General features: G+C 45.5%; 2 protein-coding genes across 2 annotated transcripts; both read right to left on the bottom strand.

The window, feature by feature from the left end:
* Positions 1-5,304: 5,304 nt before the first annotated feature.
* On the bottom strand, positions 5,305-11,892 carry LOC134286643 (uncharacterized). The gene is made up of 2 exons (XM_062848291.1): positions 10,764-11,892; positions 5,305-10,559 (listed from the first exon to the last, which is right to left on the bottom strand). The coding sequence occupies exons 1-2, from the start codon at positions 11,890-11,892 to the stop codon at positions 5,305-5,307; spliced, it is 6,384 nt and encodes a 2,127-aa protein (XP_062704275.1).
* Positions 11,893-16,159: 4,267 nt separating this feature from the next.
* On the bottom strand, positions 16,160-21,683 carry LOC115255965 (uncharacterized). The gene is made up of 5 exons (XM_062848290.1): positions 21,333-21,683; positions 20,369-21,002; positions 18,838-19,433; positions 16,386-17,085; positions 16,160-16,344 (listed from the first exon to the last, which is right to left on the bottom strand). Exons 1-5 carry the CDS (start codon positions 21,681-21,683, stop codon positions 16,160-16,162), a joined length of 2,466 nt encoding a protein of 821 aa, XP_062704274.1.
* Positions 21,684-22,728: the final 1,045 nt, after the last annotated feature.

The following is a 22,728-nucleotide window of genomic DNA, read 5'->3' as shown; positions in this document are numbered from 1 at the left end:
TAAGTACTGTGTAAAAGGATAGGACAAGTAATGCTCACGTAAAACTTTTGCAATCAAAATTACTTAAGCGTTCGCAGTTGATAAGTAATTCGCAGCCAGAAAGCTATTTGCCAACAGATGGCACTGTCATGCGATGCTGTCAGTCATGTTGTTGATTTTCCGGAATAATATGTCGATGTATTATTCCGTGAGTAAAAGGGACATTTCTCTTTCTTTGTGTTTCTTCTTTCGCGCCTGCGCGTTCACAGTGTGCATTAGTATTTAGCCGTGTCGCTCTACAATGTGTACTCCGTCGTCCCTCAGCATGGCTGCATCAGAACACAAGATTGAATTTCTTGAGGTTACGTAGCCGTTACGTAGTGTCAAAAATTTTAAAGACAACCTAAAACTGATTTTTTTATAAATAGTTCGACAGTTGAAAAAAGGAAATAGCATTTGAGTTTAGCTGATGAGGAGACAATGATTCTAAAAACTGTTGCATCATAATCATTTTATTTCATTTGTTGAATGTTCTATGGTGCACTAGAACCAGGGAAATAAAGACTGTATTCGATGAAATTTGGACACAGAAAATAATGTATAGCTTTTCATTGCGTTCACAAAATCAAATATTTTTTTGAGCAGGAATAATATATAATGTGTAGCTAGTACCATAACAATCGCAACAAATTCAGTTTGGTATTGGCGCAGATATTATTAATATCATAAAATAAGATTTAAGCAAATTTTTTCAGGCTATAATTTTGATGTAACTCGTCAAGACGTCTGAAAATTTGACTCGAAGTTCTTAACAGAGTATCAATAAACTGGTAAAAAAAAATCTCAAAATCGGTTCAATACGTTTTCCTAGTATTCAAAACTCAAATCGCTTCAAGGCTAAAATATACCTACTGGTACTTTTTAATCATTTTATTCCGTGTGTACTATTTTGTTTGTACAACTGTCATGACTGTTCCGATTTTTATTAACATTTGAAACTGTAAATCCATTATAAAAACTGTTCTTAGCCAAATTGCTTGACAACTTTCAAGTTATAACTGTTTGAATGTTACGATACAAAAAAAAAACATTTTTGCTTATTGTGACTTTGTGCCACATAGGGGGATTAGGAGCATAATGGACACCCGGGGCGAAATGGACACCCCTGTTTTTGCGGAAACCGTTGACTTTTGTGTAAAACTTTTAATGCATAAGTGTAAAGGAACAAGTCATTGTTGTATTTTTCAAAAGTACCATTTATATTCCTTCAAAATAACCAAAATATCATTGCAATTGAAGTATGTTTTTCATATGGTGGATTTCTTATAATTTCGAAGCAGCAGCAAATAAGGTATTACGAGTGTTTGAGTGTGTCCACCATACAAACAAGTGAATTATTAGCTTATCTACATGTATACGCAGATTTAGCAATGGATGAAGTATTATATTTTTGATCACAACTTACTGAAAATTGCAACTTTAATGTTGTAGTCGATTCGGGGCGAAATGAACACCGGCAATTATGAATGGATGTACGTGCGCTGCATACTGTTAGGCGTTTTAGAGAGTTTGAAAAAGATCAATCCGGTTATTTTAGCCTAAAATTTATTTAATTAACTTTGAAGTTATGTAAACTCGTCTAAGATGGAGTATTATATCTGTGGTATTGATCTCCGTAGGCAAATTACTTAACTGGTCGATATTCTCAAAGAAACATCATAAACTATGCAGGGGTGTCCATTATGCCCCGATGGGTGTCCATTTCGCCCCGTACCTTTCCTGCCAGCCCCAAAAAACACACGCTTTTCAATTCATTATTTCTTCACAATAATGACATTCTAGCAGCAGTAAATGATTGAAATACGTAGGAAACAAGTTAAAGTTGTAAGCCAACTGATAATATGTTAAGTTTTTGTCTGTTACACAGGCCTAACATACTCATTTGCTTAGGGTGTCCATTATGCCCCTAATCCCCCTATACGGCTATAACTTTATTACGGCTAGATCTAGATCAAATTGAATGAAATTTTTACACAATATTTCTACATCTATACTTTACAAACAGAACAGATTGAAATCGGTTCAGTATTTTTGGATCTAGAGCTATAACAGTGAAGAAGTGATATTTTTTAAAACATTCGTTTGCTCAAACTTCTCAAATGGCAAAATTCTTGTTTCAACGATATCTCCACCAATATTCAACCGATTTTGATGAAATTTGTATTTTTTTTTTTTTTTCCTTCTAAACCATAGGGGGATAAATCTGCTCATCAGACACCCTAACAGGAAGGTTAGGGTAGTGTGGGGATGAGGCCGTCTTCTACAATGCCGGTAGAAGCCAGGACTACTCTCTCCTCGACCCACTAAAACACATTCCTATGGTCGCCAAACCCTACGTCTCTCCGGAACCACCAAGAAGGTATTGCTTCAGAGAGGGGCTAGTGCATATCGCACCCTCAAGGTTAGCTGCCGTAGCCTAGCAGCAACGAACATCGATGACTCGCACTGGAGAGTCCATCACGATAGCATGCTGGCGCTTAGCCAGTTTCCCGAGTGGTCCTCGCCACTCCCTTTGTCCTCGGAAGGCGGGCAGGGTCAACCCCGCCCGCGCCCTACTGCTGAGCGGACATCAAGAACTGATGCCCACGTGCAACCCGATCTGACCTGCCCGCAAAGGAAGGGTATCACTACCCTTCAGGCCCTATCAGATGCACCCGTAGGTTGCAGACAGCAGGGTCTCACCTACCCCGACCCTTGCCGGGGACCCCTTTCCAACCGCGGGCTCAGATCCAACCCAGTAGACCGACGCCACGACAGCACCGCTACCGGGACTTCCTCTCCGCGGCCACTTAATCGCTGTAAGGGTCGATCTCGACCGCAGGGCACCGGTATGACCTACGAAGCCGACTTCGAACCCCTGGACCACCTCTTGTACTGCATCTGGACTAGCCATTCTCCGAGTCCACGCGCCACCTCCTCTGTAGCTCCCAGACGATATGGGTGATTGCCGTTGAAACGGCATTCCAGCTAATCTCATCCCTACACATTCTCTGGACCAAGTTGTCCGGAGTTGTGTCCTCCCCGCATGTGGCAAGCATGCGGTCACGCATTGTGCGAAAACGCGGGCACACGAACAACACGTGTTCCGCCGTTTCCTCTAAACCATTGCACACTGGGCATTCGGGAGAATCCGCATGCCCGAAACGGTGTAGATACTGTCGGAAGCAACCATGACCTGTAAGGACCTGTGTCAGGTGGAATGAAACTTCCCCATGGCGCCTATTAATCCAACTATCTACCCTCGGTATCAACCTATGGGTCCACCTTCCTTTGGTGGAACTGTCCCACGCGCGCTGCCATTTGACCATAGAGGCCATCCTGACAGTTTTGCGTATGCCTCTTGTGCCGCGCATTTCGAAGCACTCCATGTCCTCACTGATAAGAATGCTGATAGGCACCATACCAGTAATGACACAGAGAGCGTCGTGTGACACGGTACGGTACGCGCTTGCAACCCTCAGACACATAAGCCTGTAAGTACTTTCCAGCTTCCGTCGGTAGCATTCAGTACTTAGCGCGGTACCCCACGCCGGGCCGCCATACCTAAGTATGGACGTAGCAACACTAGCCAGAAGCTTGCGCTTACTGGCGTACACCGCTGAGCTATTGGACATCATCCGGGACAGTGCCGCAATAGCTGTGGAGGCTCTTTTACAGGCATAATCGACGTGGCTACCGAAGGTAAGCTTATCGTCGATCATCACGCCCAAGTGCTTGACAGAGCGCTTCGACAGGATAGTGCACTCTCCTACACTGATCTCCGTCTGCTGCGCCGACTGCATGTTGTTAACAACCGTCACCTCTGTCTTGTGGTGAGCCAGCTCCAGTTTTCTGGACCGCATCCACGCCTCCACAACCTTGATCGAGTGGTCGGTAGTCAACTTCACCTCCTCGATCGTTTCACCGTAGACTTCGAGCGTAATATCGTCGGCAAATCCGACAATCACCACTCCCACTGGGTACTCTAACCTCAACACCTCGTCGTACATGACATTCCATAACACCGGACCCAGGATGGAACCTTGCGGGACTCCTGAGGTTATGTGAAAGCACTTCCGACCCACCTCCGTGTCGTATACTAGTACGCGATTCTGGAAGTAGCTTCCGAGAATCTTGTACAAGTACTCCGGTATCCCCAGACGCAAGAGCGCATCAGCAATAGCAGCCCAACTGGCGCTATTAAATGCATTCCTTACATCCAGAGTCACTACCCCGCAAAAGCGAATTCCCCTCCTCTTAGGCTCGAGTGCTTTCTCGGCGGTTTTTGTAACCGACAAGATAGCGTCTACGGTGGACCTCCCCTTCCGGAAGCCATACTGGTTGCTCGAGAGACCATTTACGCCCTCAGTGAACTTTAACATTCTATTGAGGATGATCTTTTCGAGCACCTTCCCCGCCGTGTCAATCAAGCATATTGGTCTATATGCCGACGGGTCTCCGGGTGGTTTCCCCGCCTTTGGCAATAGTACCAGGCTCTGCCTCTTCCAAGCTTCTGGGAAAACTCCCTCGTCCAGGCATTTATGCATAGCAGACCTGAACATATCGGGAGCTTCTGCAATAGCTACTTTTAAGGCCAGGTTCGGAACTCCGTCCGGTCCTGGGGCCTTACCTACGCTAAGGGACTTAGCTATCCCCGCAAGTTCCACATCGGTGACCATTTCCTCATCGCCAGCCCCAGTCCCCGGCTGTCCTACGAAAGGAGGCCAAGGACTAGGATCATTGTTACGGCGCGTGAACAACTACGGGATTTCGGGAAGCCTTTTTAGCAAACTCGGTTTTTGCGGGTTGAGAATGCTTTAAGCTGCGGAGTTTTATTTATGTTAATTAAACAATCGTGTAAACAATTTAATTTTACTTACGTATTTAGTCCCTCCTTTTTAACCTGTATGTTCAATGTCCGCAACTGTGTACAACAAATTTGTGTGTTTCTGTGTAGTACAATTCATTTTATTAATATATTTTATATAATTTTAGTGTAATTCAGTGTCGTGTACTTACGAGTTCAATAAACAACTAATAACTAAGTTTATTTTAAGGGTTTTTAACGTGTTTTAGTTTAAGAAAAGAGAAAAAACAACCACGTTTTAATTTGTTGGATCGTTTTTTGATCCCTATCTATCGTTGTTTTGTTTTGTCCCTATTCATACCCATCAGTAACAGCTATGCTGACCACGGTAGGTTATGCCAGGTAGGGCTACTTCATCAACCGTAATAGTGGTAGTGTGCACGGTGGGCCTGCTCAACTACATTCCCCGACCCGTATTGCTAGTGGTCATCCTCAGCTGTACCTCCAACTGCCACGTCTAACACTGCCACTTTGGTAACAGGTCTCTGCAACACTCCGTTGTTCGTCTGCACATCCACTCTTCGTACTCTTCCATCGTTGCCAGGGATCACCTTCACAACCTTCCCGCGTGTCCAGCTGTTTCGTATACCTTCATCGACTATGAACACCAGGTCTCCAACGTTGACTGGCTTGGTGTCGTCGAACCACTTCGTGCGACGGCAGATTGTAGGCAGGTATCCTTTGATCCACTTGCTCCAAAATTCATCCAGTAAGCACCGCACCTGGTCCCAATTAGCCCGAAGCGACCGACCACTGTCCTTTGCTGGTAATTGCGGTGGCTGGCAAACGCCATTCGAGCTGAGCAACAGGAAGTGGTTGGGTGTAAGCGCTTCATCATCTTCCGTTCCTAGAGGCACAAACGTCAACGGCCTGGAGTTGACGATTCCTTCGACTTCGATGAGGAGAGTGTTGAAAGTTTCTTCGTCCGGAGTTTTGCTGATCGTTAGAGATTCCAACGAAGTCTTCACAGTTCGTACTAGGCGTTCCCACACGCCACCCATGTGTGGGGCGGCGGGCGGATTGAACCGCCATTGGGTGTCACGGTTGGTAAAACTTCCTGCCAAGACACGATTCACCGCTGCAACTTCCGCTCGTAGCTCTCTGCTCGCTCCGACGAAATTCGTGCCCTGGTCACTATAAATCTCCTGCGGAGCACCTCTCCTGGCTATAAACCGCCTAATCGCCATCTTACACGACTCGCTGGACATGCTGCTGGCCACCTCTAGGTGTACGGCTCGTACCGTCAAGCAGGTGATGAGCACAACCCACCGTTTTACGCTGCTTCTGCCGATCCGAATCATAAACGGTCCGCAGTAGTCGATTCCGATGAATGTAAATGGCCGGACATAAGGGGTCACTCGTACAGCTGGAAGAGGTGCCATCCGAGGTGCCTTTGGTACAGCACGATACACAGTACACCATGGACAACTCCTAGCCACTTTCCGAACAACTGTTCTCAGACTTGGAATGTGGTATATCTGTCGTAGTTCATTCGTTACTGTTTCTCCAAAACCGTGTGCGTAGCGCTGATGAAAGAATCCGATGAGTAACTCGGTGAACCGATGCTTCTTCGGAAGAATCACGGGAAACTTGGACCCGTATGGGACACATTTGGCCGCACCAATTCGCCCTTCAATCCGCAAGACTCCTTGATCGTCCAAAAATACCGACAACTTGCGCAGTGGACTGATCTTCTCCAACCGCTTGCCGCATTCTGGTGACAACTGTTGATTTTTGCGCACTGTTGTGAGCTCTTCAGAGTATTCTTCGGCCTGCACCAGCTTCCACAGCACGACTTCTGCATTTAATAGTTCTTCTTTCGATAATGTCCTAGCGTCACGCCGTTCGGGATCAATTCTTTTACGGCAGGAATCGATGAAGCGAAGAACGAATCCCATAGTCCGCAGCAGCCGCTGGTATTTGGAAAAACGGTGATATTGAATCAGAGATTCCGGAGCCACTCTATGGTGAGCGTGAACCATACGCATTTCTTCCGGAGTGTCCGGAGGGGAGGACTCTTGAATAGGCCATTCAGATTCGTCCTGGTACAGAAATTCTGGTCCCACGAACCACCGGCTGTTAGTTTGGAAGCATGGTCCTTTGCCCCATTTCGTGGCCTCATCCGCAACATTGAGCCGCGTCGGAACCCATCGCCATTCGTTTGTGTTCGTTTCGTTAAGGATCTCGCTGACTCTAAAGGCCACGAACTGCCGGTATTTGCGTTGGTCTGAACGAATCCAGGATTGAACCGTTTTAGAGTCACCCCAGATCACACGACGACTGATCGGTAAGGTGTGATTTTCCTGGACCGACTTCAACAATCTTACTCCTATGACTGCAGCCTGCAACTCCAGCCGGGGTACTGACATCGGTTTTAGAGGGGCCACTTTAGTTTTGGCAGCAACGAGTGCGCAGCGAACATTCCCACGGTCGACAATTCGGAAATAAGCGGCACAAGCGTACGCCGCCTCACTCGCGTCAACGAAAACATGAAGTTCCAGGCTTTGGAGGCTGCGTGGATCGTACCCAGGGAAGTAACACCGCGGGATCTTCACGTGGTCTAGATTACGAAGCACCTCGACCCATCGCCGCCATTGATTGACTATCTCCGATGGAATCTGGTCGTCCCAGTCGATGCCTGCTCTCCAAATGTCTTGGATCAAGCACTTGCCGTGAACAACAAATGCCGCCACAAGTCCGAGGGGGTCAAAGATGCTCATTACGACCCTGAGAACCTGACGCTTGGTTGGGATCGTGGCTTCGTCCAGTAGATGTTGAATATCAGGCCGAAACTTGGCAGCGAACGTGAGGCTGTCACATTCTGGAAGCCAGGTTATACCCAGAACTCGTTCCGCATCGGTTGACTTTCCCACTGAAAAGCTTTTCGTGGTTTCTGAACCTTGTTCCCCGACCCGTCGAAGAACTTGTCCGGAATTCGAGAGCCAGTTCCGAATGACAAATCCCGCGCTAGCATGAATCTCCTTCACCTCGAGTGCTACGCGAACTGCTGCTTCAACCGTATCCGCGCTGTTTGCATAATCATCTACGTAGGTATTCTCTACTATGGCTGCAGCTGCTTCGGGATATCTCTGCTTCCATTCCTCAGCGTTCTTGTTCTTCACGTATTGGGCAGAGCACGGCGAACATGTAGACCCAAACGTGGCTACGTCCATAACATATTCCTGAATCGGGTCCCCCTGATTGTCCCGCCACAAGAAACGCTGAGCCTGCCGATCCTCCGGACGAATGATAATCTGGTGGAACATTTCCTTTATGTCGCCTGTGACGGCAACCTCTCGTTGGCGAAAGCGGAACAATACAGATGGAAGCGAGGTGAGAAGATCCGGGCCTGGTAGAAGCATTGAGTTCAGTGAAACACCACCAGTTTTGGCGGCAGCATCCCATATGACCCGAACTTTTCCGGGTTTGTTCGGGTTCTGTACGACTCCTAGCGGCAAATACCACACCTTGTTTGGCTCACTGCTAGTAGATTCTTCATTGGTAAGCTTGTGCGCGTACCCCTTTGCTTGATAGTCAAGTATCTGCTGACGGACGTTCGCGTACAACTCCGGTTTCTTGGAGAGGCTTCGTTCCAGACAAGTCAATCGTCGTTCTGCCATGAATCGGTTTTCCGGAAACTCGACACAATCAAACTTCCACAGCAGACCTGTTTGAAATCTTCCAGTCGCTGTGCGAACAGTTGTCTTTTCCAGAATTTCTCGTGCCCTGCGATCTTCGTCGGCTTCGACTTGCGGAACCAGAGCTACACCTACGTTTTCGATCGAAAAAAAGTTCTTCACTGCATCGTGTAGCTGTTGATCAGACGACCGAGCACAAATGTGGAGGAGACGATGTTCGGGTGAATCGCTGAGGCCTTCTGCTTTGCCGTAGATGGTCCAACCTAATCTAGTCTTCGCCGCAACTGGTTCGCAATACTTGCCTTCTCGCTTCTTCAATGTCAGCAACAATTTGGCATTGTCGGCGCCGATCAGGATACGAGGTGCAGCGCTAGAGTAACTGTCCACAGGAATACCCTTAAGGTAGTCGAATTTGCGCGCCATTTCTTCGTACTGCAACGATTGTGGAGGAAGATCCAAGTTCTCCACCGTACGCACATGATCCAAAGAATGCTTCCGATCGTTACCAATCGCCGAAACTGCAAGCTGAACGTTCTGGGATTCACTTTCTGTTCGTCGTATAGTGCCTGTCCACTGTAGGCACAGGGGTTCCACTTCGCCTTCAACGCCTAGTTCGTCGGCCAACTCCTTCTCGATAAGCGTGTGCGATGATCCATCGTCGAGAAACGCTAGCGTGTTGACTGATGCACTTTTCCCGTAAAGTGTAACTGGCAGTATTCGGAAGAGTACCGGACACGGATGCTGTCGATGCACATTCACGGTCGCTGACGATGCGGGCTGGTTTAATGCTGGTGTCGTACTTTCGATAACCGACGACTGGGGATCTCCAGGGTGTAACAACTTGTGATGACGCGCTTCGCAGTTACCTACTCCACAAACTGTGGCCTTGCATGGCCACTTTCCGTGTGGAATCAGACAGCGACGACAAAGGCTCAGCTGATGAGCAGTTTTCCATCGATTCGCCAACGTTAATTGCTTGAATCCCTCGCAATCCTTCACTTTATGCCCCTCCGTCTTACACAACAGACACGGCTTTGGTTGATAGCCTACACTCACGCCGCTTGTCTCCTCCTTCTTGTCGCGATCGTTGTGTCTATGGGGTTCCGTTGAATGGGCGTTGACGAAACCTTTTTCCTTCCCTTTAGGCTTCTCTGGCTTTGTAGACGGCTCTGCGTAAAGCGTGACCTTGCTAGCGGCAGATACAATTGTGGTCATATAGGTGCCGAAAGCACGCAAGTCCACTACTGGAACGTGGCGCTGATACATAGCCCAGTCCAGTTTAATGTTAGCTGGCAGCTTGTCTACCAGATCCTGGAGTAGTGAGGGATTGGCCAAATGGGTTTCCATACCCATAGACTGCAGCTGGCTACAGAGGTTCTGCACAACGAGTCCGAAACTGATGAGACTTTCCAGTTTATCTGCTTTTGGCGCCGGAGTAGAATACACTTTGCTCGTCAAGCACTTTACTATTAATTCCGGGCGTCCGTATAGGGTTTCCAAGGTGGTCATAATCTGTGGCACGGATGACGGATGGTAGAGATGCCCCCGAACTGCTTCCTTCGCATTCCCCTTCAGGCTGCGTTGTAGTCGCATAAGATTTTCGTCGTCGGTATATCCACACATTCGAGTCGAGTTGTTGTAACTGCTCACGAACAATGGCCACTCTATGGGATCACCTGCGAACTCCGGAAGCTCCTTGGGCACGACGTGCCTCGCGGCGATTTGCTGCGAACTCGGTCCACAATGCCTGGCCGATGGATCAGGAACCGCTCGTTGTGACACTACTGGCGTAACGATTGGATTTGGGACACTCGGCACACTCGCGACGAAAGGGCGGGAGATAACATCAACCGGAAAAGCGACTGGCTGACTTATCTGATTCGGAGCACTTCTTTCACTCGCGATAAAAGGATAGGAAGGTGCTTCTGCCGACAAAGTTGATCGGGTATTGGGATTGGAAATTCTTGGTTCATACTGCTGGAACAAGTTATCAGCGAGAACATTGGGATCGTTGTAAAAACTCGGATTGGGAACCCCTGGTGGGTTTGACGTTAAGCGACTTGATGAAACCATCGGGTTCCAGCGAGGAAGAAAGCTAGTGTTTGGAACCGTGTTCTGTATGGTACATTGTGTAGCGAATCTAACATTTGCCTGAGTCCCTACTGGGTAACTGCGCGGAAACTGCGCCTGTCTACCTTCATCTTGAGTCGTTTGAAACAAAACATGCAAGTTTGACGTACCTGTATCTGCCATGTTACTTAGGCTAGTTACTGGAACTGAAACGTTGCTGATGCCACCAGGAGCTGGACAGTGATACTGACTGAACGAACTTCGTTTGAGGTTGGCTAACTGTTGCTGCAGTTCCTGCAGCTCTCGCTCTAGATCCGCTCTAGACCGTTCGCCGACGTGAGGTGGAGAAATGTCCATATCGTACACTGCTGGCCCAACTTGCTGCGTCGTCGCGGGGGGAGAAATGTCAGCTGCTACGTGATTGCTGCTACGAGGAATCTGCTTTTCCTGCATCGGAGTACTGGACGTTGTCGGTAGCGATGGAGGGGGAACCGAAGCTGAATTCGCTGGGCCCTGACCCGACCGGGGTACCAGTATTCCCCAAGAAGCGATATTGTTAAGGTTGTACGGACCGGTAGCTGCTACAGATGTATTGGGAACACCAGCCTGCGCGGAAACGATCGGAACTGCACCGCCACACGAACTACTAGCTGTTGTTTTGGGGTCAATTTCGACAACTGGCGTGGCACCGATGGGGGCTTGACTCGTCCCGGATCCAGTTACCAAGGCCAAATTTTGGTTATTCACCCACTTCTCAACGTCGCTCAGTTTGCTTCGAGTGCTGGAATGACTTTTCCGACTCCCACCATGATTTGATCGTTCCTCCTCCTGTAGCACCTCGTACTTCTTGTTGATATACCGCTTGGCAATATCCAGCTTCTCCTGCATGATCCTCTTTCGACGCTCCCGTTCCTCTTCCACTATCTTCCTTTGCAGAGCCGCCTCCTCTTCGACTTGTTCCGCTAGCAGTTTCTCCTGAAGTTCCTTTTCCTCTTCTAACCGGAGGAGCTCGAGCCGTCTTCTCGCCGAATTTGTGCTGGATGTGGTCGATCTAGTGGATTCCAACCCGTGTTGAAGTGCGCAGGTGCCACATGCGAAACTGCGGTCTCGCACACTCTCATCGACTCTCGCACAGGAGAAGTGAAACCACCTTTGGCATAGATCACACTGGACCATCCATCTATCAGCCACATCTGGCCGATCGCATGAAGGACAACGGGCGGCAACGGAGCTCTCTTCGTCCGTCAGCTGTCGGATGACGCCGCGGCGCTTGTTCGTTGTATTATTAGAGACCGACATTCCGAACGCTAATGCGTTCCGCTTCGAGGTAAATACCTTAAAGTTTGTTACGGCGCGTGAACAACTACGGGATTTCGGGAAGCCTTTTTAGCAAACTCGGTTTTTGCGGGTTGAGAATGCTTTAAGCTGCGGAGTTTTATTTATGTTAATTAAACAATCGTGTAAACAATTTAATTTTACTTACGTATTTAGTCCCTCCTTTTTAACCTGTATGTTCAATGTCCGCAACTGTGTACAACAAATTTGTGTGTTTCTGTGTAGTACAATTCATTTTATTAATATATTTTATATAATTTTAGTGTAATTCAGTGTCGTGTACTTACGAGTTCAATAAACAACTAATAACTAAGTTTATTTTAAGGGTTTTTAACGTGTTTTAGTTTAAGAAAAGAGAAAAAACAACCACGTTTTAATTTGTTGGATCGTTTTTTGATCCCTATCTATCGTTGTTTTGTTTTGTCCCTATTCATACCCATCAGTAACAGCTATGCTGACCACGGTAGGTTATGCCAGGTAGGGCTACTTCATCAACCGTAATAGTGGTAGTGTGCACGGTGGGCCTGCTCAACTACAATCATGACGCGGAAAAAGTCCTCCGATGATCCCCTCCAACATCTCTGGAGATTGCTCTGTAGGAGCCATCACACCTCTCGTCTTGGCCATAACGATCCTGTAGGCATCACCCCACGGGTTCGTATTGGCACTCCGACAGAGACCCTCAAAGCAGGCCTTTTTGCTTGCTCTTATCTCGGTCTTGAGCGCGGCTTTTGCAGCGGCGAACACCACCCGCCGTTCGTTTCGCTCTTCCTCTGATCGTGCTCGCTGCATCCGCCGCCTAGCCCGTAGGCAGGCGCGGCGCAGGTCCGCAATCGCGTCGGTCCACCAGTAAGCCGGTGGCCTCCCATTTCTAGGGTGGACTCTCCTAGGCATGGTCGCATCACACGCACGTGAGAGCACCGCTACCAGCTCGTCGCCGTCTAAACCGAGTAAGTTTCGCTCACGGCGGAGCGCTTCCCTAAATACCTCTTCGTCGAAGTATGATGTCTTCCACCTACGAGGGCTTGGCCTTGGCCTGGCCGCCTCTTCTTCTATCCGCTGTCTGCTGTTGTTGTAGTCGATACTGTAGCGAACCGCCAGGTGGTCGCTGTGAGTGTAGCCATCATCTACTCTCCAGTTCGAACTACTTGTTAGGCCAGGACTACAAAAGGTCACGTCAATAATTGACTCCGCTCCGTTTCGACTATAGGTACTCTTGGTACCGACGTTAGCCAAGTCGACATCTAAGATGGCCAGTGTTTCTAGCAGGATCTGACCCCGCTGGTTCGTGAAACGGCTTCCCCATTCCACAGCCCAGGCATTAAAGTCACCCGCTATTACCACCGGCCTTCGCCCTGTTAGCACGGTCGTTAAGCGGTCCAGCATTTGCGTGAACCGCTCGATCGGCCACCGCGGAGGCGCATAACAGCTACAGAAGAAGACCCCGTTTACTTTGGCGACCACGAAGCCCTCATAGGTAGTAGACACCAACTCCTGCACGGGGTATTTACCCGTCGTCCATATCGCCGCCATTTTCCTGGTCCCATCCGAGGCCCAGTTGCCGTTGCCGGCGGGTACTCGGTATGGGTCCGAAATGATGAAATTTGTATGGTATTAGCTTTACGTAATACACTATTCCTGGTAAAAAATTAGTCATTTACCATTTTATTAGGAAATCTTTCTGAATTTCAGGAATTCGTTCCCAGATCCCTACGAGAATTGCTCTGAGATTCCCTCAGAAGTTCTGCTTGGGATTCCTCCAGAAATTCCTTCTTATATCTCTCTAGAAATTAATTCAGGATTGCTCCAGGAGTTCTTTCTGGGATACCAAAGGGAGTTCCCTCAGAGATTCTTCCAGCAATTTGTTTAGGGTTTGTTCAGAACTTCCAGGAGTTCTCTCTAGGATTACTCCTGTAACTCCATACGGGATTCCTTCAGAGATTCCTTCATGGAATTCTCTAGAAATCCCTTCATGGAATTCTCTAGAGATTCCTCCAGAAGATTTCTATGAAATTATTCTAAAAGTTCTTTCAGGGATTCCTTCACAACTTCTTTTTAGGATTTCTCCAGCACCTTTTGGAATGTCTTCAGATTTTTATCTGGGAAGAAACTATTGAAAAAATATCTATAATCGCTCATGTAGATATTCCCTACAAAACTGCTGGAGATATTTCTTAAGAAGCTGTTGGAGGAATTTTATAAGGAACTCAAGAGCAAGTCTTAGAATACTTCCATAAAGAATAAAAAAAAATCTGGAGTATTTCTATGAGCAAAATTTAAGAAACTTCCAGGATGAATTCCAGAATATGTAATCTGCAAGGAATCCCAGTAGAAGTTCTTGGAGGAATCCCGGAAGGATATCCTGGATGGATTATTGGACAAATCAGAAGGAACTCCTGGAAAAACCTTGACTTATTTTCCAGGAGTCTGGAAGTTCTGAATTAATTCCGGAAAGAACTTTTGAAAAATTCCCGGAAGATATCCCGGGTAAAATTTCTGATGCCACCCCTGGTGTAATCTTAGAAGAAAAACCTGGAGAAATACCAGAAGAAACTATGAGAGGAACCCATAAATTTACTCCTAGAGGAAACCTAGAAGGAGTTCCTGGAGGAATCCCGGAAGAAGCTATAAAAATTACAAAAGGAATTCTTTGAGGATTCACATAAGAAACGTCCAGATAAAACCTAGAGGAATCTCAAAAAGTTGTATCTTAGAAAGAACTCCTGGAAGAATCGCTGAAAGAACTCCAGGACGAATCTAAGAATGAATTCCTGTAGAAATCCTAGAAGGAACTCTTGAAATGATCCCGGAAGGAATTCCTGCGGGAATCTCCGAATAAATATCTGAGCGAACCCCGGATAAAAAATACTAAAGAAATCCCGGATGAAATTATTGTAGAATAGTTCGAAAAAACTCCTGAAAGAATCTTAGAAAACACCTCTGGAGAAAACCCTGAAGGAACTCTTAGAAGATCCCCAAAAAAAAACAAAATAAATAAATCCAGAATTAGAAGGAACTCACGGAGGGATTTTTTGTAGAACTTCTAATGAAAATGTCAGAGACATTTTATGAGAATCCCCTGCGAACTTCTGGTGGATTTTTCGGTGGAACATCTGGAAGAATTTCAAGAGAACTTTCTGCAAAACCCCAAAGAAAAACCTTCGTACGGAATGCCAAAAGATTCATCACAAAGAATCTTTCGTGGATCTTCATTAAATTCCCCGTGAAGCTTTGTCCTACCTCGTATTTCGTCTAAAACTCCACAAGGTAACCGTCAGAGTCCCAGCAGAATTCCTCCCACCGTAGTCCGAACTCCAATATTGCAGAATTTATAATTAGTATCCAACCATAGTTCTCGCTGTAATACCATTAAAAGTTCCCTTAGAATCAAAGCGCAATGTCTCTCATTAGCATTTCCCTTGGAACTCCGTTGAAATCTAACAATCTGGATTTTCCCCATACGCGCGCAAAAAATAAATTTTAATTTCAATCACACTTCCTGAGGAAACGAACGAAATTTATCTAAGTCCAAATCGTAAACAACAAGGCCACGAAACGCCACACGAACAACGAACAATTTATCTAGCAACCGCCGTATGCAGTGCCCTATTCTTCACATCCTTCTTACAGCATCGTTTCGTAAAAATGCTGTCTGTTAAACAAATGTCAAAATTACTTACGGAAAAAGGAGGAAATTTACTTGAGCGCTCTACTTGGGAACTGGAAACTTACCATTATGGAGGCTGGTTTTTCTACGGTTGTTAACACTGCCGCAGTTTTCATTTCCGGAATTTCTTCTATTGTTTCAGATTCATCTGGTCTTGGCGATGCTTGCTGAAGATTAGGTGCACCATTCCACCACAGTTCGTTGCTCAGCAGTTCCTCAGGTGACGCTCCTCTTGAAATCACATCGGCTGGGTTGTTTGCTGATTGAACATACTGCCACTGATATCCTGAAGTCATCTCGACGACCGCTGCTACTCGATTCGATACAAATTGGTTCAATGCCGACGGTGACTACTTGAGCCAGCAAAGAACAATTGAACTGTCGCACCATAATGTCACGTCGTCGAACTTGACGTTCATTGTCGAGGTGATTTTCTCCACGAGTTCTGCTAGTAACTTGGCGCCACACAATTCTAATCGAGGAATCGTTACCGGTTTGATTGGTGCAACTCGTGACTTGCTCGCGACCAGTTTCACACTGATTGATCCGTCTGCAGCGATGCATCTAGCATATACGACCGTGTAGTTCAATGCGGATCGCATCACCGGGAATAACACATCGTGGCTTGCGCATTTCGTTCACTACCGGCAGCTGACGCCGGAACTGAATCCATTTCTGCTGAATTTCTTCTGGCAGCTCGTCATCCCAGTTCAAACCAACACGCCAGATGTCCTGCATCACCAACTTGGCTGCTGTAATAATCGGTCCAAGGAACCCAAGAGGATCGAACAATCGCCCGATAGGACTTTTCGCTTCGTAGTCGTGATTTCTTCGTTGATTGTCTGAACACAAAACGTGAAGTAATCTTCCAGTGGATTCCAAATCAAGCCAAGTGTTCGAATGGTGTTGTTGATCCCTGTGTCCTCAAAACTGACGCACGTTTCTTGTAATTCTTCTGGAATTTCGCTCAGTACAGCCGGATCATTTGAGCAAAATTTGTGGACACCAAAACCACCGAGTTGCAGCAACGTTGACAATTCCTTGTAGATGGAGACGACTTCATTCACAGTTTTTCCTCCAGTTAAAAAGTCATCGACATAGCTATCATACCGAATCACCTGCTCGGCGAGCGGAAAGGTCTTGCCTTCGTCTGTTGCTAACTGGATCAATGTTCTCGTTGCATGATGCGGGGAGCTAGCCACTCCGTACGTCACCGCCGTACTCAATTTGTACACCGTGCGCACGCCACTGTCATCCACCCAGAGTATTTTCTGAAAATTGCGGTCGTCTTTGTGAAGCAATATTTGGCGGTACATTTTAGGTATGTCCGCCGTCAGGACAATCGGATGAGAGCAAAACCGCAAAATTATGGATTGCAAGTCGCTCTGGACTGTCGGTCCGACACAAACGATGTCGTTCAATGCTACTCCCGTTGTCGTCCTTGCCGAAGCATCGAAGACGACGCGAATCTTCGTGGTGGAGCTCGTGGCCTTGTATACGCCCGAATAAAAAATACAGTAGAAAAACCGAACATTGTATTGTAACAGTACTATTTAAAACCATATTTTTACAATAGACACTACTGTAAAAATAAAAATACAAAAACAATAAAATGTAATGTACAGTACCATACAGTAAATTGTAAATAAGATTTTTACAATATACTATACGGGTGGTTAAGTATCGTAACAATATAAAAAAATATTTTTCTCCATATATATTTTTTTGCAAAACCATACATTATATTGTAAATGAATTGTTATAAATACTGATACGTGGGTTTTAATAAACCGTACATTGTATGGTACACATGTGGTTTCAAACAATAAAATGTACCGTAAATATATTGTTTTTAACTGTAGTTTCAGTACTGGTTATACATTTAATTAAATGGTTTTGGAATGGTTCTCTTTTGTTATGTTGTGTTGGTTTACATTACATAAACCAAATAATGTTATATTATCTTGTCAATTTCCTCCTATTAATGGCATCTCAGGCTTACTAGCATTATGAGGTACGCTTTGGGAATTCTCCAGAGCATTTTGGATAACCCTTCATATATTGGATCGCCCACGTCCAAGTCTGAGTCGAGGTCAGAGTAGTCTCTGATTGCATTAACAGTTGAAGCTTAGGCTCCCATGCCCCACCAGCCAGATAACTGGGTTTCGCAAACTAAGCATTATTTGTGGCAACACTTTGAGCGGCATGATGGAACTATGCCGAGCGCGCTAAGTATTATTAGACCACTAATGTAGTTGCATGAAGTGGATGACGAGGTACATAAGTATCATTACAGCGTGCTTAACCGTTATTGCAATATTGAGGCTCCAGTTTGACTAAAGTTCGAAATACACGGAAATGCATAACAACTCATGAGAAAACTGTCAAGTTCGATTCAAGTATAAGTTAGGTTAAAAAGCGAACCCGCAGACGAACCTATATTAAAAGTCATTTCAGTGTTCAGTCCAGTCCATGTGTTAAAGATGGCTCTACGTCAAAGATAAAGTTTGTCAATCGCATTTGATTCGATTGTGGTCGAAGGCAAGTTCACATGAGAGAAGAGGAGGAAATTCCCCTAAATGCAAATACAGAAATAATAGTGTTGATGATGAACTCATCCACTGATTCACGGTAATCTGACCTGCATCATTCCGGGTTGGCCTACATTCGTATTTCTCTCATCGCACTCTACACACCTAGCCCGCCATATCTCTTGGACCCCTGCTTGGACCTGCAGTTCTTAGGATAGGACATTTGGTTTACCACTGATTTAAACATGTTATTGATTTTCAATTGATGTTTCAACTTATTCAGTTTTTTCTCTTTCCTATGAAAGCTTTCCTTTGCATCAAAAAAGTCACAAACATCAACAAAACAAAGCACGGAAAAAATGTTAAACTGAATAAATTCTGGTGTTCGATTTGAATAGGTAGAATCTGCATATGAATCACAGCAAACATACGACCTATTCAAATCGAACACCAGAAATAATTAAAAATTCACGGTAAAATAATGTTTCGGAAAAGTGAATGGTTCAAACGTAAGAAAAACAGTATAATATATTGTTACATAAAAATTCAATGTAAATGTATAGTATAGCGAACCATTTCATCACAATACACTTTATTGTAGCTGGTACACTGTATGGTGCAGAAATGGTTTTCACCATAGACCCTATGGTTAGTTTTTATCCGGGCGGCATGGTGGGGAATGTAGTATCCGCTTCGGTCGTCCTCACTCACTTCTTCCATGTGGCCCAACGAACGGTATTCAGACATGAAGCTGAAATACTGTTCTCTCTTCAGTGGATCCTTCGTCAATGCGATTAATAACTTATCCAGACGTTTGCTTGCGGTCTCGTACGAATCACCTAGCGTGTGCTGGAATTCGTTGAACGGAAAACGAACAGTGTACCGCCCATCTCCGTTCCGTGTGTGCGTCGTGACGAAATGTTCCTCAACAAGTGCTTCAGCAACGCTCATTTTTGACTCAGCGCCGACGTTTTCGATCTCCCAGAACTGTTGCAAGGTTTTGCTCAGCATTTTTTCTTGGTGGCTCAGTTGGCAGACACGCCCGCTCGTCCTGGACTTCCTGGTCTGCACCGATCCACCTACGGCCCATCCTAATTCCGTTTCCGTCAGTATTGCAGCGTTGTCTAGCTTTAGGCGGCCTTGCTTGATAAGGTCGAAGAAGATTTCGTTGCCAATAATGAGGTCAATCTCACCCGGCACGTGGAATGACGGGTCCGCTAGCTGTAGGCCAGGAGGAAGTGGCCAGGATCGGTGATCTACGTCGGTGACTGGTAGGTTGGATGTCACCTTCGGCACAACCAGGAAGTCTAGAATGGACGTGGAAAATTGATTAACGCGCGAAATGATGTTCGTACTGACTATATACTTAACTCGTGTCTGGATATCGTTGAGACCGCTGATAGGCAGATCGACTGGTTGTAACTGTAGATCCAGCTAGGGGTCGCAGTACCGACCACTTTCGGTGAGTACCGGTATTTCGGTACTAAGGATCACAGTACCGGTAGTACCGGTAAAATACCGGTACTGGAAAATTTTCACTTAAACGAAGAGTAATCTATTTTGTACAATAAAATTTGCCATGTAGCCGACATTTATGAATTCTGGTTCTCAGGGATGTCATAAAATCAAACCCTGAAAAAATTAACAAAAATATAGATTAAAAATATAGAGAGAAATGAGTTGAATGAATCTGTTTTTAGAGCTATTGTTAAGCTTCTGAGCAGTTTCACAGGCAGTACCTTAGCCAATCTAAAATATAACAGGAACAACCTTACATATAGCAAAATCAGATAGATAGCTGCTAGTTGATCACAGAAGAATATTGAACTGTTTTTCATTGATTCCACCTAAAAACTGCAGAAAAACAAGAAATCCTTATTTAATAAGTTTTATTCAGAGCTAGTATGTTAATCCATTTCCAATATTCAACGTTCCATAAACCAACCATTGCTATGATGTCCTGAATGTGTAAAAATGTTTCATATATGAAACGTTTGTTTGTCATAGTACTTGGTTTAAAATGTTCTCGTTTATTTCCATTGCCTATTGGCTATACTAATGACCGGATTTCAACACTTCGGGAGAGATTTCCCAGTACCGAAAGTACCGGTACCAAGGCTCAGTCAGTACCGGTATTTCGGTACCAAAAATTGGTCGGTAATACCGGGATTTTCGGTACCGGACTACCGGTACTACATCCCTAGATCCAGCTTGGCTGCTAGCTTCTCCGTAACGATGTTACTATCGGAACCCGAATCCAATAGTGCTCGAGACTTGACTCGGACTCCGTTCTGCCCTATCACCAATACTTCAGCTGTGGACAAGAGCACTTGCCGCTTCGTGCCGCCGATACTACCGCACAACGTGGTTGCACTTGACTCGCATTCACTGGTTTCCGGTGATGCTGGTTGTTCCGTTGGTTTTGCAATTTGAGACTGCTGTAGCTCAACTAAGTCTCGCTGCGCGCCGGTGGGATGCAGCATGCTGTGGTGTCTCCGACCACATCCCTGGATCTTGCATCCTTGATCCGATGGACAGTCTGCCACTCGGTGCTTCGACTTCAAGCAGTTGTAGCATAACATGGATTTCATAGCAATCGATTTGCGCTCCTCTGTGTTCAGCTCTTGGAATTTCGTGCACTTGTAAATGGAATGTTCCTCCTTGCAGCAGGGACACGTTTCTTTTATGGTTTGGATGAAGGATTTCGATGCAAAAGGGGCTGACTGTTTTTGCATTGCCGGTTGACGCAGCTTGCCGGGCGCGGATGATTGCTGAAAAGCTTGCTGCTGGAAGCGAGTTGTCCGTTGCAAAACGCGTCCTTTTTCCTTCAGGAAATCCATGAATACCGTGAAGTCAGGCATTTGACCGCTGCCCAACTGATATGTCACGATTTCGAATTATATACAGTGAATTATTTTAGCGTGACTTCGAATTTATGTGTAAAATATAACGTTATGATTAATTACACCTTTTCGTGTAATTCGGTTTAGACCGTTAGCGATGGCAACACTGCTGTCGCTGTTATAAAATAATAAACAAAATCAAGAAGAACTCTCTTCTGATTGTGTACTGATCGAGACCAGACGTCTAATTGATTAGCAGCTGTGAGAAAAACCCCCCCGAAAGTGCTTTTCCAAGAACAATATAAAAGTAAAACCCTTACCCGCAAAGCAGTTGAAATCCGCCCGGTTTTAAAAATTTATTACCAACTTGGACTCCCATTGTTCTTGAGTGTCTCCATCAAGTTTTTTGTATAGCACGTTCACCAAAATCAGCTCAGATAGTCCATCCACCGGGTACCCGTGACTTTTCAGAGCATCGGTGTGTTTAACGCTGATTTCGACCATGTTCGAAATAGACTTACCGCGATTGTCTTTGCTGACTTTTGGGTTGTCAAGAAGAGCATCGATGTGTGTGTCCATGATCAACCTCCGATCCTCGTACGCATCCGTCAGAATCTTCCATGCCATGTTGTAATCGTTGTTATTGACAACCTGCTGGTCAATCTTTTCCTTCGCTTCGCCAATCAAAGAGTTCCTCAGATGAAGGATTTTCATCGCCGGATTTTCATTAGGATATCTCGACATAAGGCGCGTGAAAAGATTTTTGAAACTATACCAATTTTCGGGATTCCCGTCGAAGGTAGGGAATGGGGCATGTAACTGCGGGGCCTGGGGCACATATACCGGTGGTTACACGGCCACCTGGTTCTGGTTTGCTTCTGTGGCTATACTTCCGATCTTCATCTGCAGACAGACATATAGTTGATTGTGCAACTCCTCGAATGTAACGTACTCCTTTCGTAGATCGACGCGATCATCCTTGGAGAGCAGTGCGGAAATATCAGCATAATTTTTGTCGTATTCGTCCGCGGTTCTTCGCAGGGTTTCCAAATGTAGACGAAGTAAATGCGTACTGACGTTCTCCTTTCGGATCGACTCATTCATCCGTAATAACTTATCCAGCAGCATGTCGCGCCGCTCATACAACACTTCTAAATTCTTCTCCATTTTACACTGTTCTTCTTTTTGCTTCTTCGCCGTCTTCTGTGCGGCAATCGATAGCACCGGGGTTTCGCCCGTTAATGTATCCAAAATATTCCGACGAGTAACTTCCCGCACGGTTCTGCGTGGTGTTTCCGTATCTGACATTCACACACTTTTTTTCCGACGGTATCACTAGTTTACAAAATAAAACGAAAGTCGTGAACTTCTGTCAACGACCAACATTTTTGAAGCACAATTTAGCGCTGATTTCGAAATCGACCTTCAAAAAATTTAAAGTAGACCAGTTTTTGAGTTTTAGCTCAATATCGAGTTTTACAACTTTTCAAAATATGTTATTTACTAAAATTCAAATATATTGCGTTTTGTTCAACCAATTTTAAATCTTTTTCCATAAATTAAAAGCAGAATACAATACCATTTGATCATCTGAATACAAGTTTTGCGTCAGATTGATGAATTTCAAGATATTGGCGAATTTTAGGGACGATCTCCTTAAATTTTAGCAAAATTTCCAAAATTTTTTGAAGAAAAGTATTTTTTGCAATAAGAAAAATCCAATTTAAAAATACTTTCTCGACGTTTATTTGACATATCA

The sequence above is a fragment of the Aedes albopictus genome, chromosome 2, assembly GCF_035046485.1.
Source record: "Aedes albopictus strain Foshan chromosome 2, AalbF5, whole genome shotgun sequence".
NCBI lineage: Eukaryota > Metazoa > Arthropoda > Insecta > Diptera > Culicidae > Aedes > Aedes albopictus.
This window is presented reverse-complemented; position numbering and strand designations above follow the sequence as displayed.